At 46.0% G+C, this 16,854-nt stretch overlaps 1 protein-coding gene, 1 long non-coding RNA gene and 1 pseudogene across 2 annotated transcripts; 1 reads left to right on the forward strand and 2 right to left on the reverse strand.

Moving 5' to 3' along the window:
* Nucleotides 1-2,927: 2,927 nt before the first annotated feature.
* LOC125517766 (small nucleolar RNA Z247) lies at nucleotides 2,928-3,002 on the reverse strand (annotated as a pseudogene).
* A 2,431-nt stretch (nucleotides 3,003-5,433) lies between these two features.
* On the forward strand, nucleotides 5,434-15,508 carry LOC147964728 (uncharacterized). Its single transcript, XR_015607905.1, has 3 exons — nucleotides 5,434-5,708; nucleotides 11,756-11,861; nucleotides 15,144-15,508. It is a non-coding gene; the product is annotated as an uncharacterized LOC147964728 (long non-coding RNA).
* On the reverse strand, nucleotides 6,310-13,473 carry LOC125512309 (ABC transporter G family member 39). The gene is made up of 23 exons (XM_048677403.2): nucleotides 12,611-13,473; nucleotides 12,394-12,514; nucleotides 12,182-12,270; nucleotides 12,016-12,100; nucleotides 11,723-11,882; nucleotides 11,563-11,639; nucleotides 11,383-11,433; nucleotides 11,216-11,306; nucleotides 10,816-11,117; nucleotides 10,452-10,733; nucleotides 9,893-10,370; nucleotides 9,700-9,803; nucleotides 9,460-9,622; nucleotides 9,248-9,370; nucleotides 9,057-9,166; nucleotides 8,631-8,963; nucleotides 8,247-8,537; nucleotides 8,070-8,153; nucleotides 7,848-7,981; nucleotides 7,539-7,766; nucleotides 7,275-7,446; nucleotides 6,924-7,178; nucleotides 6,310-6,826 (listed from the first exon to the last, which is right to left on the reverse strand). Exons 1-23 carry the CDS (start codon nucleotides 12,961-12,963, stop codon nucleotides 6,566-6,568), a joined length of 4,347 nt encoding a protein of 1,448 aa, XP_048533360.2. The 5' UTR covers nucleotides 12,964-13,473; the 3' UTR covers nucleotides 6,310-6,565.
* Nucleotides 15,509-16,854: the final 1,346 nt, after the last annotated feature.

Consider the following 16,854-nt stretch of genomic DNA (forward strand, 5'->3'; position numbering starts at 1 on the left):
ATCGGTTTCAAATTGTGTCTTCGGTCAATAGTTGGGTTGCCCGGCTCCTGTGCTTACCTCCTACATTCCGCTTTGTTCGGCTAGGTGTGCAAAGGGAGAACCACTGCGATTGTGCTTCCAGCTCGCATGGTTAAGCATCTCAGTGGAGAAAGTCGAAAACTGACTGTCACAATAGGCGTAAACTGGTCAGCGATCCGATGACTATGTTAAATGAGGGGCCATTCATAATATTGGCCGAAGTGTTTACGGCTGGACCTCGGATGTCGCCGAACACTAACCGGGGTTCATAGCTAGCTTCCCCGGTTTAAAGCTCCTATGACTAAGCGAAAGTTATAAATCCCGCATATTTGATTGCCTCATTTCCGCTAACACAACCGCCTTCGGGCACCGAGACGTCTGCTAAGGGTTGTTTTGTTATTGTGGAAACACCCTGCGTAGTATCTACCAAGGGGTAGAGGCCGACGATGGGCCACTTTCAACTGATAAACGGTCGCAATGGAGTCAAAATAATGATGTAAATTACTTGGATACATAGAATCATTACACATAATCTGTGATTTTACTCTGGATATTGATCCTTAATTCGACCACCCGTGCCCACATTAAGGCTCGGGGCTATTGGGCTTTGCGCTCATTATTTACAAATATTAAAGGGGCACATCGATCCTCTGATCTGGTGTTGCCACCCGACCAATGTCTCGGGGGCTACTGCATTGCCTATTCAATGCAGAAAATTCAAAGGGCTCAGTGTTCGGCTTGATCGAACTATGGGAAAGCGCGTCTTCGGACAACAATAAGTACCATCTGGACCTATCTGGCATCAAGCTAATATATCACGGCGACTTCTCACGACCCTCTCTCAGAGGCCTGTTCGCCGATCACTATTATCTCTAATATATTACACTGCGTTTTTATTCCTATGTATGCTGCCGAGCTAGGAGCTGATCCTCAGGCCGATTTCGCGCATCGACCTGAGTCTCACGGGCTACTGGGAACAGCGGTTTTATGCTTGCCTTCAGGTGCATCTCGGGTTTTAGACTGATACACACCTTGAGGGCTACTGGATATACATCGGTAGAGAATAAACTGCACCGGTTAAAAATATTCACAAAAAATCAGCCCGCGGTCGGGGTGGTGCACCACCTTGGAAGTAGTCCGACATAAAGCTCGGGTGCTAGCGGCTAGCTCCATAGAGGGCATTTCCGGCATTAAGCTCGGCTAAACTCCTTCAACTTTTTTGGACCAAGATGATCTATGACATCTTGGATATAGTACGGCGTTGGAGCTTGGACACAGTCCAGCGTTGGAGCTCAGATACATTTGGTGTTGGAACTCGGAAGCAGTTCGACATTGGTGCTCGGCTGCAAAAGCTACCTCGAATATAGTCCGGCGTTAGAGCTCGGACGCAAGAGGACACTGCCTCCAGGGAACAACTTCAAACCCGAGGTGTGGCATAAAAATAACAAGGCATTGATAAAGGCCGAAACTTAAAGGGGCTCCTCGGATACCCGACGTGTAAACTCGTCGAATGCATTTCGGCGATCCTCAAGATCGAAGATGAGAAGATTTGTTGAACCAGTTTTCAAGACCGACAACCGAAGATGAAGAACAGTTCAGAAGAATCGAGGAGCGTCCCTGACTTGAAGACCGGTTCAGGGGGCTACTGACAGTGTCCTGGACTAGGGGGTACTCACCACGTCATCTCCTGATCTGTTAGATTGGGCCGAGGACCCCCATGGCCGTATACTCATGGGCCAGTTCGGACAACTGCCGCATACATGGAAGATTCCACAAGACTTGGTGATCAAGACAAGGACTCCTCCCCACTGGCGTATTCGGCTAGGGCTCTTGTTATCCTAGGCCTCTGGTGCATTATATAAACCAAGGCCAGGCTAGTCGATAGATATATACAACAATCATACCATAGGCTAGCTTCTAGGGTTTAGCCTCTACGATCTTGTGGTAGATTAACTCTTGTAATGCTCATATCATCAAGAACAATCAAGCAGGACGTAGGGTATTACCTCCATCAAGAGGGCCCGAACCTGGGTAAACATCGTGTCCCCCGCCTCCTATTACCATCTATTCTAGAAGCACAGTTCGGGACCCCCTACCCGAGATCCGCCGGTTTTGACACCGACACCCATCACTTGATCTTTAACAGAAATAAATTCTGGCCAAAAATCTAGGTAAGTGAGGTTATCTTGGGTAAGTTTATGGTTATAAATAAGATTATTTTGGATGTGGATGAAACATGTAAGACATTCTTGAGATATAAAGGATGATCCTGCATAGGAAAATGTGTTTAGCCAACATTAGATATTTCCATACCTGCTCCGTTAACCACATGGACTTGATCATTGCCTGTGTATTGATCATGTATTATGAGCTATCTTTGTTCACCCGCGATGTTGCTGCTTGCCCCGGTGTTGGCATACCAATTAGTATCCACAACATAGGATTTTGCCACTGTGTCCGTCGTCTTCTTCAAGGTTACTGGTGGTGTTAGAAAGAGGTTATCATCCTTCTCTAGTAGTGGTACGCTTTGTGGCCTTCTTTGCGACAAATCTGGCACTTCTCTTCAGTATCACCCCCGTTGTTGCCTTGACATTCGCCTCCAACATGATAGCCGCTCCCACCCTGGTAGCCACCACCAGGATGACCACCGCTAGGATAGGAACCGTTGTTGCCTTGCTTCATTTTGGATTGGTAGCTGCTACTGCTACCACCATCAGGATCATCATAGTCACTGCCATTATTCCAGTGTGGACCCCAGTAGACGCCCGCCCCCCTTTGTTGGCATGATTGGTAGATTATTTGCCCGCCTAATTTTAGGCTTCAGGGTGCCCTTTTGCTACAATAAGTTTCCCGTACAAATTGCCAAGGGACAAGGACAACTAATTTGCATGACTAGTCATTGCAGAGATGGTGAAGACAGAAGGATTATAGTTGTTGTCCAGCCCCGCAAGGATTTGTGAGATCAGATCATCTTCATCCACCTTGTTCCCGATGGTTTCCATCTCATCTGCTATTCTTTTCATCTTGGTGAAGTATGCAGTCGCCGTCATCTTCCCCTTCTTTGTATTTGCGAGCAAGGTGCGAAGTTGAATTTCTCAGGCACGAGATTGAGACGAAAGCATCACTATAAGGAGCTTCCAAAGTGGTGTAGAAAATGTGATATGGGAGACTTGAGCGAGGATCTCTCGGGAGAGGGATCTTGATAAATCCAAATTTCATGCAACGGATTTGATACCTTCTTTGTGCCAGATTTATCCGGCTCCTGGACCTCCACCTCGTTCCGGTGGTGTCGTCGAGGTAACCAAACATCCTTGTGCCTCTGCTCTGCGGGGTACCTAAGCTTTCCAGAGAAGGAAATTATTTGGGTGAGGCACTCCATGACCTACTAACTCAAGGGATTGGTATATAACAGGAGAGATTTACGGAGGTCGGTTCAAGTTGTGCGAGACTTGATCCCTACGATAACTTACAAGAGATAGGATCAATTTGTACAACAACGTGAACTGGATTACATCAATTCCAAGATGAATACAACAACGTACACACATGGAAATACTGTATAGGTATTTCAACATCACATTTGCAACACTCTGAACATTTGTATGTTGTAGGATGAGATTATCCGACACGGTAATGGCCAAGTTGTAGGATAAATATTTGGCCTTCAACATTATTAGAATGTGTTGGAAAGCAACGACAAGTGGAAATCGAGGAATGATGACGCTCCTCCAATGCATGGGAAGTCATGGAACATTTTTCTTCCGAGATGGACGATGGTGAGGAAGATGGTGGTGATGGAGAGGAAAGAGTACCTAGAAGTCCCACTCCATCATCTAGGATGGGTTGGCTTAATGGAAGGAAGGTGTCAATGGAGATGCTCAAGAGATAAGGAGAGGTTGAGGCAATGAAAAATAAGATCGATGAGTTTATGAAGTCGGGGAATAAGTTACTGGATATACGACCCTTAGCTCGTTTGGCTGCAGTGTAATTAATGATTTAATTTGTTATGGCTTATCTTCCTATTATTCACTTGTTTCTTTCTTTCTACCACTAGGCCACAAGATTAAGATGCAAATATAATCCTTAATCTGATTAAATGCAATAGAGAAGTAAGAGACAATGTACTTTGATAATTATCTAAAAAATCCACTATCTATGACATGTCAAGTTAAGAACCAGTACATTAGAGTAGTGTCGGTGCTACATGTTGTATATGATGTCAAGTGACATCACAAAAGTTGGATTAGCAGCACTAATACACCTATGCCTACGTATATGCATGTGTACAGGGAACATATCCAGTGATACAGATGTTTCCCATGCTACGATGCAATGACAACCAATGAATTCATATCGGACGAACAAGATTGGTGTGGAAGCACCCCTTATCTAATGTTTAGGAACCACCCTGAGAAAGTGAAATATTGCGAAGGGATGTTCTAGTCCATGGCACATTTATATTTGCATTCTTATATTTGGTCTTCTTCTCATTCCAGGTCCTTCCCCATTCTAGTTCCTTCTACCAAATCGCTTTCCTATGGAAACATGGAAGACGAGGAAGAGCGACCAAAAAGCACATGTACAATTTGAGCTATCTATTTCTGTTTTAGTCCAAGTTGATGTCCGTTTCTCCTTTTGTTTCTCAATCTTGCTCTTCAATGTCCATGTTACTCAAATGAAGGCGTGCATGCAACATAGATTTCAAATTCACATATTATGTAGTTGCTCCACTCGATGCGGTGATAGATCACGAGGACCTATGCGGGGACTGTGATATTGGTGTTGAATCTGTTTTGTCCAGGGCTAATAGGGATGCCTCTAGATTTTTTTGTTTTCATCTAATTTTGACCAAATTTTAGGTATTGTTGGTATCCATGCCATAAAGTAAAAAAAATCTGAGAAGTGAAGCATCTTTTAAGGGACTGTATAGAAAAGAACATCAAACGTTGCATCCTATCCCTTCATTTATGCTTTAACGGGTGCCATTGTTCCATGGCATGGTAGCATGGGCAGATCGGTAGCACCTGATATGCTCTTCACATATACATAGCTTTGACATCACTTGCTTTGACTCCTAGTAGCACCGCCACTGCATTAGAGTGATTCAAATCATGCGGTGTAAGGAACGGGTGGAAGGCAAACGAGGCGTCTGACGCCAACGAGTTAGGGCATGTATAATGGTGCTATCTTAGGAGTGCCATGTAGAATAAATAATGAGGTGGAGGAGAGAGAACTCATAAGAAAAGACTTATCTTCTCTTATTTAAGATAAGACAAGAAATGATATCTTAGCATAATATCTGTCACCACGTTTTTAGGTTAAGAAATGACTCATTGTAGACATCTTTTTTGTCATCTCTTAATTACATGCAAGACCTAAGATAAGAATATCTTATCAACCATTGTACATGCCCTCCCACGGAGTTGGAACGAAACATGTGCAATTTATCCCAAAAGGAAATGGGGCTGTAAAAAAAAACCTCCCACGGGGGCTCGCGCGGATTCCAAGGCACCCTGCGGACTAGGAGCGGCGGCCGCCGGAGCCCGCAGGGGGGAGCCGGGTAGGGCCGGAAGGGGGAGCTTTCCTCTGAAGCAGACGAGGTTGAGGTGCTGCTGCGCCCGTGATGGAGGCAGGAGGATTCGATGTCGGTGGGATCGATTGGGTTGCAGGGGACCGCGACACTCCTTCAGGTAGTCCGTACTTAAATCTGCAGAATCTGGCGGACTTCAGTGGATGCCTGTTCTCAGAGTTGATTACCTAGTGTCGATTCTACCAGCATTAGTCTTATGCTACTATTTCGAATTCTTAGGGCTATGATGAAATCATGTTTGCTGCTCCAAAATTATCGAGTTTTAGTAAACAAAACAATTTGAGACACAATAGCCTGTTAGTTGTCGAAACAAGATAGTAACTGGATTTGAGAACCTCAACGATTGAAAATGTGAATACATTCAGCCAGATAGCAGCACCCTGTTAGTCGTTGAAATGCGAGTTTCTTCTTTTTAAGTTTCATTAAGGCTCTATTTTCTAAGTGCTATGATGATATTTAAACTGCCAAAACGTCTTACATTTGTTTACAGAGGGAGTACTTGTGAACGAGTAATTTGTATGCTGAACACAAACACACCGCATCACCATTCACAAATCTTGATTATACCAGCAGTTTCCGAAGCTAGTTTTCACTGGAAATTTGTTTAGTTTCCCACAATATTCTTCGGAATTATATAAGCCAAGTCATCTTTTAGGCCATGTTAGTCGGTAATGGGCTTTTCGTAGGGAACATGTATCAACTGAACCAAAGATAGACAATCTTGCATAAAATATTTGAACTGTTGAACTTTACAAAATTACAACGGGCCCTTCTCTGATAGTTACAATATACAGTATATATACATAATTGAACTACTGATCTAAGAAATACGTTAATTGCCTAAGAAACGGATACCGAATATTCCGTCTCTAAACTTACTTTCCTGTGTTCCCTACTGCCAAGTGCCAACACTCTATTAGCTATAGCGAGATCTGAAGCTGTTTTCAGATAGCCTCTCTATCTTCTTTGGAAGTTCAAGACTTTGATGGAGAAGGCAAAAACGAAAGCGAAGAGAACAGTGAATCCTACAACACCGGCAGCCATAAAACCTACGTAATCATGCCTGAATCCAAAGAATCTGTGGATGAAAGCGTTCACTTGTTCCCCATCCTCCAGCGTAACGTCTGCAATGTCTCCATATTGTGAGGCAACAAGCCCGTAGAGTGTCCATGCCACCGGGCATGCCCATGAGTACCACCTCCACCATATTGGTATCCTCTGCAAGCCAGACAAGACACATATAGTTTAGCATCGGCAGTATGGAGAAAATGTACAGGTTGGTTCACTACAAATAAACCAGTCATGGGACACTTACTGGTCGGGGGACTAGGAAACCGGCAAAGATATTCCATACTGCATAGAATGCAGTTGCGACTATGGCAGCAATGTCGCTGTTTGGCGTCATGGCGACTGCCATCATCCCATAAAATGTGAAGTACAGGAAAGTGAAGAACATGAAGAAGATGTACCAAAAGAATTTGATAAATGCCCAGTCCAAGCCAATCAAGCTGTAAACAATCAGACCATAAATAATGGTCTGTAGGAAGACATGTGGGATCTCAATGAAAACCTGTTGAATGGTTAACATCATTAGATTTTGTAAAAAAAAAGTTGAAGGAGCAAAAGTTCAATCTTTTCGTTTCAAATATTCTGCAACGACCATTACCTGTGCAAAAGCATAGGGTAGAGCAGAGTACATGCCAGCAGCTTTTTCTCGGTAAAAAACTGTTCGCTCGACATCGACAATAGGTTGAACGCATTGGCCATTCTGAATTCCAATGAAAATAACTGCTGCATACATGGAACCCAAAGAATTGAACAGGTCCTGCCTCTTGCCGCTGAAAGTAAAGATGAAGTACATATAAGTTTCTTTCTCACGCTGTGTCATTATGGATCAGTGTCAGCTGGAGTTGTTAGCGAAGGTACTTACATTTTCTGTCCTAGGTTCAAAAAGATGGTGCCAAAGATGAGAGCGATAACCGTCGTGAAGAATATTCTAGTTGCAGTGTATGATGGATTTCTCCAATAGGACTTATGCTGCTTCCACAGGCAAGCAATGCATTGTGTGAAGAAGGACTGTGCATACTGTTTTGGGAAGTACAGGTCCGTCGATCCACGTGGAGGTGTGCTTAGGTCACTTATCAAAGCTTTGTTCCTCCTGACATGATGCATTTGAATCAGTGAAATGATGGAGAAGTATACAAACATACAGAAACAACGCTCTGAGACTGCAACATACCGGTATAGGTCAGAATTCATGTATACTTCGGCAAAGTTGACACCCAAGGCATCTTCCTGAGCTAGGGTGGTCACTTCTAACATCCAGGTTGCAGGGTTGTATCCATCCTTGATTTTCTTCACACCTTGTATTCCCTACAGTTGGGGCACCAAGCAAGGTTATCATGCATGCCATAAGCTGGAAATCGGGTGCTCTGTTCACCAGATCAGTAAGGAGCCTCACCTCAAAGTAATCGATCAGATGGCATGAGTTGTGCCCCAAGGGGCCGACATAAATTTCTTCTCCTCCCCGTTTCATCAGGAACAGCTGTAAATATTCAAGAATAACATGTGAGTTCTCACATGAGACAATCAATACTTCTACAGATCACACAATTTCCTTGTCCTTACTGCAATTTACCTCATCAAAAGCTTCAAATATGTCGATGCTGGGCTGGTGGATGGTGCAGACAACTGTTCTTCCTGTGTCTACTGTGTTTCTGACCGCCCTCATCACGATGGCAGCTGCCCTTGCGTCCAGTCCAGAAGTTGGTTCATCCATGAATATGATGGAGGGGTTGGCAACAAGCTCAACAGCAATGGTGAGCCTTTTACGCTGTTCGGTGGATAAACCATTCACTCCTGGCAGTCCCACCAATGCTCCCCTCAGTGATGTCAGCTCGACGAGTTCCATGACTTGTTCCACAAACATCTGAATTCATGAAATGGACTCCAGAGATCAGTTGCAGTGTGCATATTAGATGAGCTACTTATGAACTAGCAGAATAAAGGTCATTCAACTTACTTGTCTTGCTTCTGAGTCTACATCAGGGGACAACCGGAGCCACGCCGAGTACACGAGGGATTCATAAACGGTGACATGTGGAGAATGGATATCATTTTGCTCACAGTAACCAGCAATCCGGGCAAAAGTGTCTTGGTTCTTCGGGTATCCAGAGATGCTGATGTCTCCTTCAATGTAACCGCCAGTTTTCCGTCCCGCCAACACATCCATCAGAGTGGTCTTTCCCGCCCCGCTGACGCCCATCAATGCTGTAAGAACTCCTGGCCTGAAAGCTCCACTAACACCTTTCAGGAGCACTAGCCGGTCTTCAGTAATACCTTTGTCTTTCATTTCCTGTCAAAGATTTGTGCATCACAATTAGTATCTGTCATTAGTGCCAGCTGCCGCTGCGTTGAACCCGGGATAGAACTTCTTGGTTATGCTTACCTGAGGCATGTCCACAGAATATCTGATATTGTCGAAGGTGATTGACAAGGGAGTAAATGGAAGTGCCATTCCCCTCTCCCTGGTGTCAGCGCCAGTGATTTCTCCTCCTCCTGCATTTGTTACACTTGTCACAATGATGCAACGGTGGAAATGTGTTCCTTGATGCAGTCTATGCAAGAATTTCTACTGACCGTTGGAAGGTGAATTCTGGGAATTGTTTCCAAGAAGCAGCAACTCTACATTTTCTCCGGTGCGGTTCACATGCTTCTCCATCAGTTCCTCTTCAGAAACAACATTTTGGCCCTTTCCAAGTGCTGTGGATAGAAGAAGGATGTCAGCGCCAACGTAAGATGTTAACGATGCGCGAATCAATGCATTTTACGGCTGGGGAGAAGGTACTCACGGTCAAGCAAGTCGAGGAACACAATGAAGAGTACATTGAAGAGCATGATGTACCCAAGTAAGGCACCAACACCGATCCAGTACCAGTTTGGATCGACAAAGATGCCGCGCGACTTCAAGACTTGTACGCCTAGCGTGTCATTGCTGTCTGTCGGATCAACAACCTGTGCAAAGATTGGCATTTTTTTTTATTATCTGTCTGAAATTCGACTGATCAAGGGTCCAGGAGACGCTGCATTACCATCCTCCAGCTATGCCCAAGGAACTCGTTCACCGCTATGGCGTTCTGGGCATACATCAGAGGGGAGCACCAGTAGCCCCAAATCCACCATGCCTTGATGTTATCTGCAGAAATGGAACTCACAACTCAGCATGATCTTCTTGACAGTTGAAACTGCATGAACAGAGGCTGAATGGAGGGAGATTCGACATACCTCTAGCTATCAAGAAGCCGCCGAGAACCAGAAGAACAAGCTGAGCAAACGACCCAAACGTGTCTGCAACAACCATATCCCTTCCTAATGCAGCAAGAACCCGGAATAGACCCGATGCCATCTGGCTGATCAGCACAAGCAGCAGGTAATGGCGGAAGAACCTTTCGATGTTTGGATCGAAGCCAATGACATAGTAAGTCATGCAGATCCACACGGCACATTCCAGGAATGATATCGGGATCTTGAGCAGCCATGTAGGCAATCCATACGCCCATGATGGATAGAAGAGCAGGTCCCTCTGCTTGTAGAATATAGGCAGCTTTGCAATGCTCATGGCGAGCTCGGCGAATCCATTGAACAAATGCGTGACCAGGCCGAGGAACATCGCGCCCATGTAGATCACTCCATCCTCGACTGAGTCCCGGTGCATCTCCGTACGCAGGAAGACAGTCATTGCGATGGTCCCAAGGATTATGAGCTGGTACAAACACATAACATTCATCAGACATCACTATCCGAATTCAGAATTGAGGAAAATTTCAACAAGCGGGATGCATACCTGAACTATTTTAAAGATGTAAACAAACGAGTTCCTCTTCATCAGCAGCCACTCCCTAGAGACGCATGCCTTCAGAAGCTCCATCTTGCTGATACCGAACTTGGAAGTCGTGAGCGCAGCAGGGTGGTTCCTGGTTCGATCGAACGGCACCCTGAGCTCCGAGCCCATCTTACGGCCAACATGGAATGCTTTGAATGCCTCCGTGAAGTCGTTGACCGAGATGTATCGGTATGGCTCGTCACTTCGGCACCAGTACTGGTGCTGATCCTTCCTAGATGTTACCTGTGAATTCATGATAAACACGGTCAAATTTTGAGTTCCTAGTCCCAACGTGCAGCACAGAGAGCTCTTGTGTATCACATACTTCTTGCAAGAAGTCTGCAACACCCTTCCTCTCAGGGCATCTGAATCCGACGGCCTCAAAGAACTCAAGGACGCTTTCTCGAGGACCCTGGTACACGATTTTCCCCTCGGTGAGCAGAACAATGTCATCAAAGAGCTCGTATGTTTCAGGCGCAGGCTGAAGCAACGCGATCAATGCCGTGCCACCGAGGATGTGGACAGATTGCCTGAGGGAGTTGATGATCTGGTACGTTGTGGAGCTGTCCAAACCGGTGGAGATTTCATCCATAAACAGTGCCTTTGCTGGCCCGACAAGCATCTCGCCTATTTAAATTTCAATGATGTTAGAGATCTGATTTCACTGTCATGATCAAAAGGGCATCATTATGCGCATTTATTCCTTCACTGCATATTGCATATACCTGTGGTGACACGCTTCTTTTGTCCTCCTGAGATGCCTCTGATCATACCGTCCCCAACCATTGTATCTGCACAGATTTCCAGACCCAAAATCTGAACGAAAAATGCAAGTGTGTCAGCGGCATATGCATTTTTTTGGCTTATTTTTCATGTTATGTATGGTGCTCACTTTGAGGATGTAATCTGTGATCACGCTCTCTTGACCTTCCACAGAGATGGCCTGTTTGGATAGAGGAGCAGAATAACTTAGTAACTGTAGTTTGTTTCTATTTACTTCAGAAAGGCAATACCGTTTACTTCTAAATAAATAAGGTTCTTGATTCACAGTGTATATGCAATAACTGCTCACCTTCATGTAGACATCAATGTCAGGATCTGGCTTGATGTTGGCTTCTTTCTCCCTTCTTGAGAGTTCAGTAAGCATGTCTGCAATTTGAAACCACGATAAGAATCACTTTGCAATTTGTGAATAGCAAGATATCCCTTTTTCCAGCTCCCATGTCACTTACCGTAACGGGTTCCGACTCCTTGACATCTCGCAGAGAAGGCCAGTGTCTCCCTCACCGTCATTTCGCCGATGTGAAGGTCATGCTGCCCGATGTACGCTGATGTCCTCTGGGGGACAAATTCATGCATGTCATGCCCGTTGTAAGTCACTCTCCCTGACACCTGAACATTTCCAATTTTAAATTCATCATGTTACAACTTACATCTCTATATCTTCCCTGATCATATTGCAAATTTCTGTATCGAACGAAAAACAGAGTACTCAGAATCACGAAAGGATGTGAAGATGGGGTACCTTGAGAGTTGAGTCCAGCTTCCCTGCCAGGGCCAGGAGTAGACTAGTTTTTCCGGACCCAGGGGGGCCAAGCAACAAGGACATTCTGAAGAAACTCCACACGATTAAAACATGGAAAGAACTGTGAGATGATGCAAAACAAACAGGCCCGTGACCTCTCGCTCACCTGCCGGGTCTTACGATTCCGCTGATGTCATGGATGATAGAGATGGGCCTCTTCCCGCTTGACACGATGCGCAGAGCACTCAGCACATTCTGAAGGATTGAAACAAACAAGGATCAGAAGCTGAAGTCGGAACCACTCGGCGTGAACTTTGTTGGGTTCTCCCATTCCATGACACTGAAGGATCATGAAGCTGCTGCGCCGAAGATGCATACCATGATTTTGTTGGAGAAGAAGTTGATGAACGTCGGGATTCCCCGGTTGCCGACGTAGGCCTCGGCGTCGATGTTGAGGTTCTGGAACCGCACCTCGATCGTCGGGTTCTCGATCCCAACCCTGCCAAGCACATCAAACATCAGCGCCCGTCGTGCCGAGAGAGAAATGGATGGACAGAGCTACAGAAGCGAGGTGATGAGCTGAGCTGAGACGCACCGCTCCATCCGGTCGCGGAGCTTGAGGAGGAAGCGCTCGTTGTCCTCCTCGGCGGTGCGTATGAGGCGCTCGATGAGGTTCTTCCTCTCGTTGAGGCCGAGCCCCTGGATGTCCACCTCCTGCCCGGCGCCGCCGACGCCGGCGACGGCGCCCGGGAGCAGGATGCCCTTGCGCATGCGGTCGTACGTGGGGAGCTTCTCGATGGCCGCCCAGCGCAGCGCCTCCTCGTCGTCCTCCTCCCTGGCCGACCGCCCGAAGGCGTCGCTCCTCCCGGACGTCCCCCGCCACGACGACGCCGTCCGCCGCACGCCGCTCCCGCCCCCCGCCGAGCTCCCCATCCTCACGATCTCCATCGGCCCCTCCTTCAGCCGCTAGCCGCCGTTGTTCGTGCTGCTAGCTGCCTTTATTCTTGCTTTGCTGATGCTCTCGTGGAAGATGCGCACGAGAGGGTTGGAAATGGCTCCTCAGTGGCTGATGACTGACTGACGGACTGTCTGAGGAGAAGGTGCCGGGGCACGAGCTATATATGCCCGCGCCCCCGCGCCGTCGGCTTGCCGGCGAACGCGCGGTTTGCTGGCGCGATTAGGGCGTCGTGATCGAGAGTACGACTACGTACCAGGGTGGCGGGCGTGGAATCGCATGGGTCCTTGTCGTTCGGCTCTAGTCTCTAGTCGGTCTAGGCTCGAGCGTGCATGGTTTGACCCGCCCAGCGCATGAACGGCTTGACCCGTTCAGGTCGCCTCTGTCGGACGGAGGCTGCCGTCCAGCCCGGACGCGGCGTCCACCCGTGGCTGTCCATCGGTGGATCGGAGGGATTCTGTACGGAGATCAGGGAACTGGACTTTCAAGCCGGCGGGCCGGCCGGCTGTGTGGCGGTGGCTGCTGCAGGTAAACGTCGGTTAGGGGATGCTTGTTTGTGACGTTGGCTAGCCACTCTCTTGATTTCACATTACTAGAACGAAATGATTCTCAAACATGTATTATCACCAAAGTTAATTTTCACAAAAGTGACCTTCACACTATTCATGTAGATGATGATGTAGCTACTAGTTGCTTTGCTTAGGTTTTCTGTTGTCAACTTGGCTCCTTCCCTTTTAAGAATTTGGGTGTGCCCCTCCATTTAAAAAAAAAAACTTAAAAAGGAGACATACAACCTATTATTGACAGAATTATTGAAGACATCTCTGGTTGGTTAGACAGGAATCTTTCCTATAGGGGTAAACTTATCCTCCTCGACACGTGCATTGCTAGTATTCCTACTTACCTTATGTCTATCATGAAGTTTCGTAAGTGGGCCACTGATGCCATCACTTCCCAAATGTCTCATTTCTTCTAGGGCAAATTGGGCAATCATCATAAGTACCATCTTGCTTGTTAGGGTTTAATCTCCAGAAGAAGAAAAAAAGAATTTGGGGGTATGGGTGTCCCTAATCTTAGGGATTTTAATTTGGCAATGTTGGCCTTTTGGAGTAAGAGATTGTTTGATGGTAGACCCAGTGATTGATAAAACTTCTGGAGTATAAGTATGCTACTGACAAACCACATTTTGTCGGACAAACCTAGACAGGGGTCTCCTTTTTGGAAAAGTATCTCTTGGGTTTTTGCTTCTGCAAAAAAGCTTTTACAAGTGGAAGATTGGTGATGGGCAAAGTATCTCCTTTTGGCATGACATTTGGCTTGTTAATGCTTCTTTGGAAACCCAATTTTGGGATCTATTTGCGATTTTTCAACAATAAAATGCTTCTGTTGCCCAAGTGTGGGATGGTACTTCTCATAAGATATCCTTTAGGAGATGTGTTGATGAAGTACTCATGGGTCAGTGGTTTGATTTGCTTAATTTGGTCAAAATTGTAGCTCTTACTTCTGGTAGTGATGCTCCCATTTAGTTGCTTCAACCTTCTGGTTCCTACTCAATTAGATTCCGAAATTGGGTTCCTCTTCCGAACTGAGAGATGCTATATGGAAGATTAAGGTTCCTTATAATATACTTCCTCTGTTCCAAAATTCTTGTCTTAGATTCGTCTAGATACGGATGTATCAAAATTCTTGTCTTAGATTCGTCTAGATACGGATGTATCAAAATTCTTGTCTTAGATTCGTCTAGATACGGATGTATCAAAATTCTTGTCTTAGATTCGTCTAGATACGGATGTAGATGTATGATACATCCGTATCTGGACAAATCTAAGACAAGAATTTTGGGACAGAGGGAGTACATGTTTTGTTGTAGCTCATTATTAATAACAAGAGTCTACTCGAGACAACTTGGCTAAACATAGACATGTTGATGATCTGACATGTGTCTTTTGTAATGAGCTAGAATCGATCCATCATCTACTTTTTTGTTTGCATTGTTGCAAAAAAATATTTGGAATGTGATTGCTGATACTCCCAATATCTCAATTTCAATTCCTAGTCTTTTGATGACCTAGTTCCTTTCTGGAAACAAAGAAAAACACTATGAAGTTGTTAACATCTTTACTGTTGCTACCTTGTGGGCTTATGGCGTTTTCGTGATAATTTTGTCTTTCAGAGTCGAAGGTGGCGAAGTATGAAATGCATCCTGGCTTCGGTAGGCGCACTGGTTTGACTTTGGAAGGTGCTCTACGTCGGTGCCCAAGCTACGCGGCTTCTTGAGTGTCTCCGGCTGCCTGGTCATCGCTGTAGGGAGCTGCTTAGGATAGCTTGGCACTGATCCATCTATCTTAGCCCAAGACTTTAAATTCCTCCATGTTTGCAATAATTTGTCATAGCTACTTTGTGTTGTGACCGAGTGAAATGTTTATGATGTTGGATACTTGGCCTTGAATTTTTTAATAAAAAATTGGGGCAGACGGAAATGCCCTTTTTTATTAAAAAATGCATTGTGGCGGGACATTGAGGTGTAACCGAATATTTCATTGCGTTTCAATAAATTTGAAAAAAATTGTTATAGAATGCAACATATATATAATGTTTGAGAAAGTCGCAAATGCACGTGTTGCAAATGCATTTGGAGCTGCATTCTACTCCATTGGTCAGCGGCTCGTCGTTGCCGCGACGGACCGGCTCACTCGCACCACGTCCTGTCCCGTCATGCACCCTGGTTCCGTCGCTAGGAAGTAAGTAGTGCGCGCGTACGTACGAGGAGTCTAACAGGTCACGTCTCCACTGCCGTCCCCCTCGGTGCACCGCGCCGCGTCAGCAGTTCACGAGCGGCCGGTCAACAAGGGCCTGCGCTTCTCGACGCCACGAACAGGACAATCAGGGCGGCAGACGTATGCATGGTCCGCCAAGGTAGATCAAGTCACGGCGCCTCACTTTCAAAAAAAAAAAAAAAGTCACGGCGCCTCCGGTCCAGTCAAGGATGGATAGCCCGCCGGCTCTCGGATAATTGGATGTAGTGCTGCTGCTGGTGTGATTCTTCGAACGAGAGTGGTACACCGAGATATCCGGGTACTGGTTGCAGTGGACCTCGACGGTCATTTCGCTTGACGAGAAAAACTTGTCTCTCCCGCCCGCCAGACTTGTACTACTCGTACTATCATCCTCGTTTACTTACTTCCGCCAAGAAATGATTTATTTTTTGGCGGGAAGAGAAATGACATTGCATGGAATATAATATACTCCCCCTAAAGAAATACTCCCTCCGTTTTTAAATATAAGTCTTTTTAGACATTTTAAATAGACTACAACATACAGATGTATGTAGACATATTTTAGAGTGGAGATTCACTCAATTTACTTTCTATGTAGTCACTTGTAGGAATCTCTAGAAAGACTTATATTTGGGAACAGATGAGTATAATATAGAGAGTGTACCATGCATTGATCCACCAATCAGTGTTGTGTTTGAGATCCGTGTTTTTTAGGTTTGGTAAATTGTAAACCACACAAAACAGAATATAAAAGGACAGATGCTTTCTAAAATTTCGTTGTGTATCAATAAGTTCAGTCTCAGACAACCACATGGTATGTGTGGTAAGAGCATATCCAGCCGCGCCCCTAATAGTCCTCTCTCAGGCGTTTTTTCGGTGCTGGCGAAAATCGATCCAGTCGCGTCCTCATGAACCCGTTTTTCGTCGGTTTGGGCCGAAATTGGCGCCGGCGGACCCAGGCCGAACCGGCGCGCTGGGGGCGCCTGGGGCCGAACGCGTTTTTGGCGCTAACGGGGATGGGCCTGTCGCGTCAGTGAGACGCCGCTTCATCGTCCTCATCGCCTCGGTTCCCGCGGGAATCAATGTCAAGGCTGGCCAAGCCTGCCG

The sequence above is a fragment of the Triticum urartu genome, chromosome 6A (genome assembly GCF_056163025.1).
Source record: "Triticum urartu cultivar PI428250 chromosome 6A, HENAU_Tu73, whole genome shotgun sequence".
NCBI lineage: Eukaryota > Viridiplantae > Streptophyta > Magnoliopsida > Poales > Poaceae > Triticum > Triticum urartu.

What these genes read in the sequence shown, in the direction of transcription:
- LOC125512309 (XM_048677403.2), bottom strand. Translation starts at nt 12,963, where the DNA reads ATGGAGATCGTGAGGATGGGGAGCTCGGCGGGGGGCGGGAGCGGCGTG. An exon ending in ACATCTTTAAAATAGTTCAG is followed by an intron (nt 10,371 to 10,451) that starts GTATGCATCCCG and finishes TGTTTGTACCAG; the next exon opens with CTCATAATCCTTGGGACCAT. An exon ending in TATTTGAAGCTTTTGATGAG is followed by an intron (nt 8,154 to 8,246) that starts GTAAATTGCAGT and finishes GAATATTTACAG; the next exon opens with CTGTTCCTGATGAAACGGGG.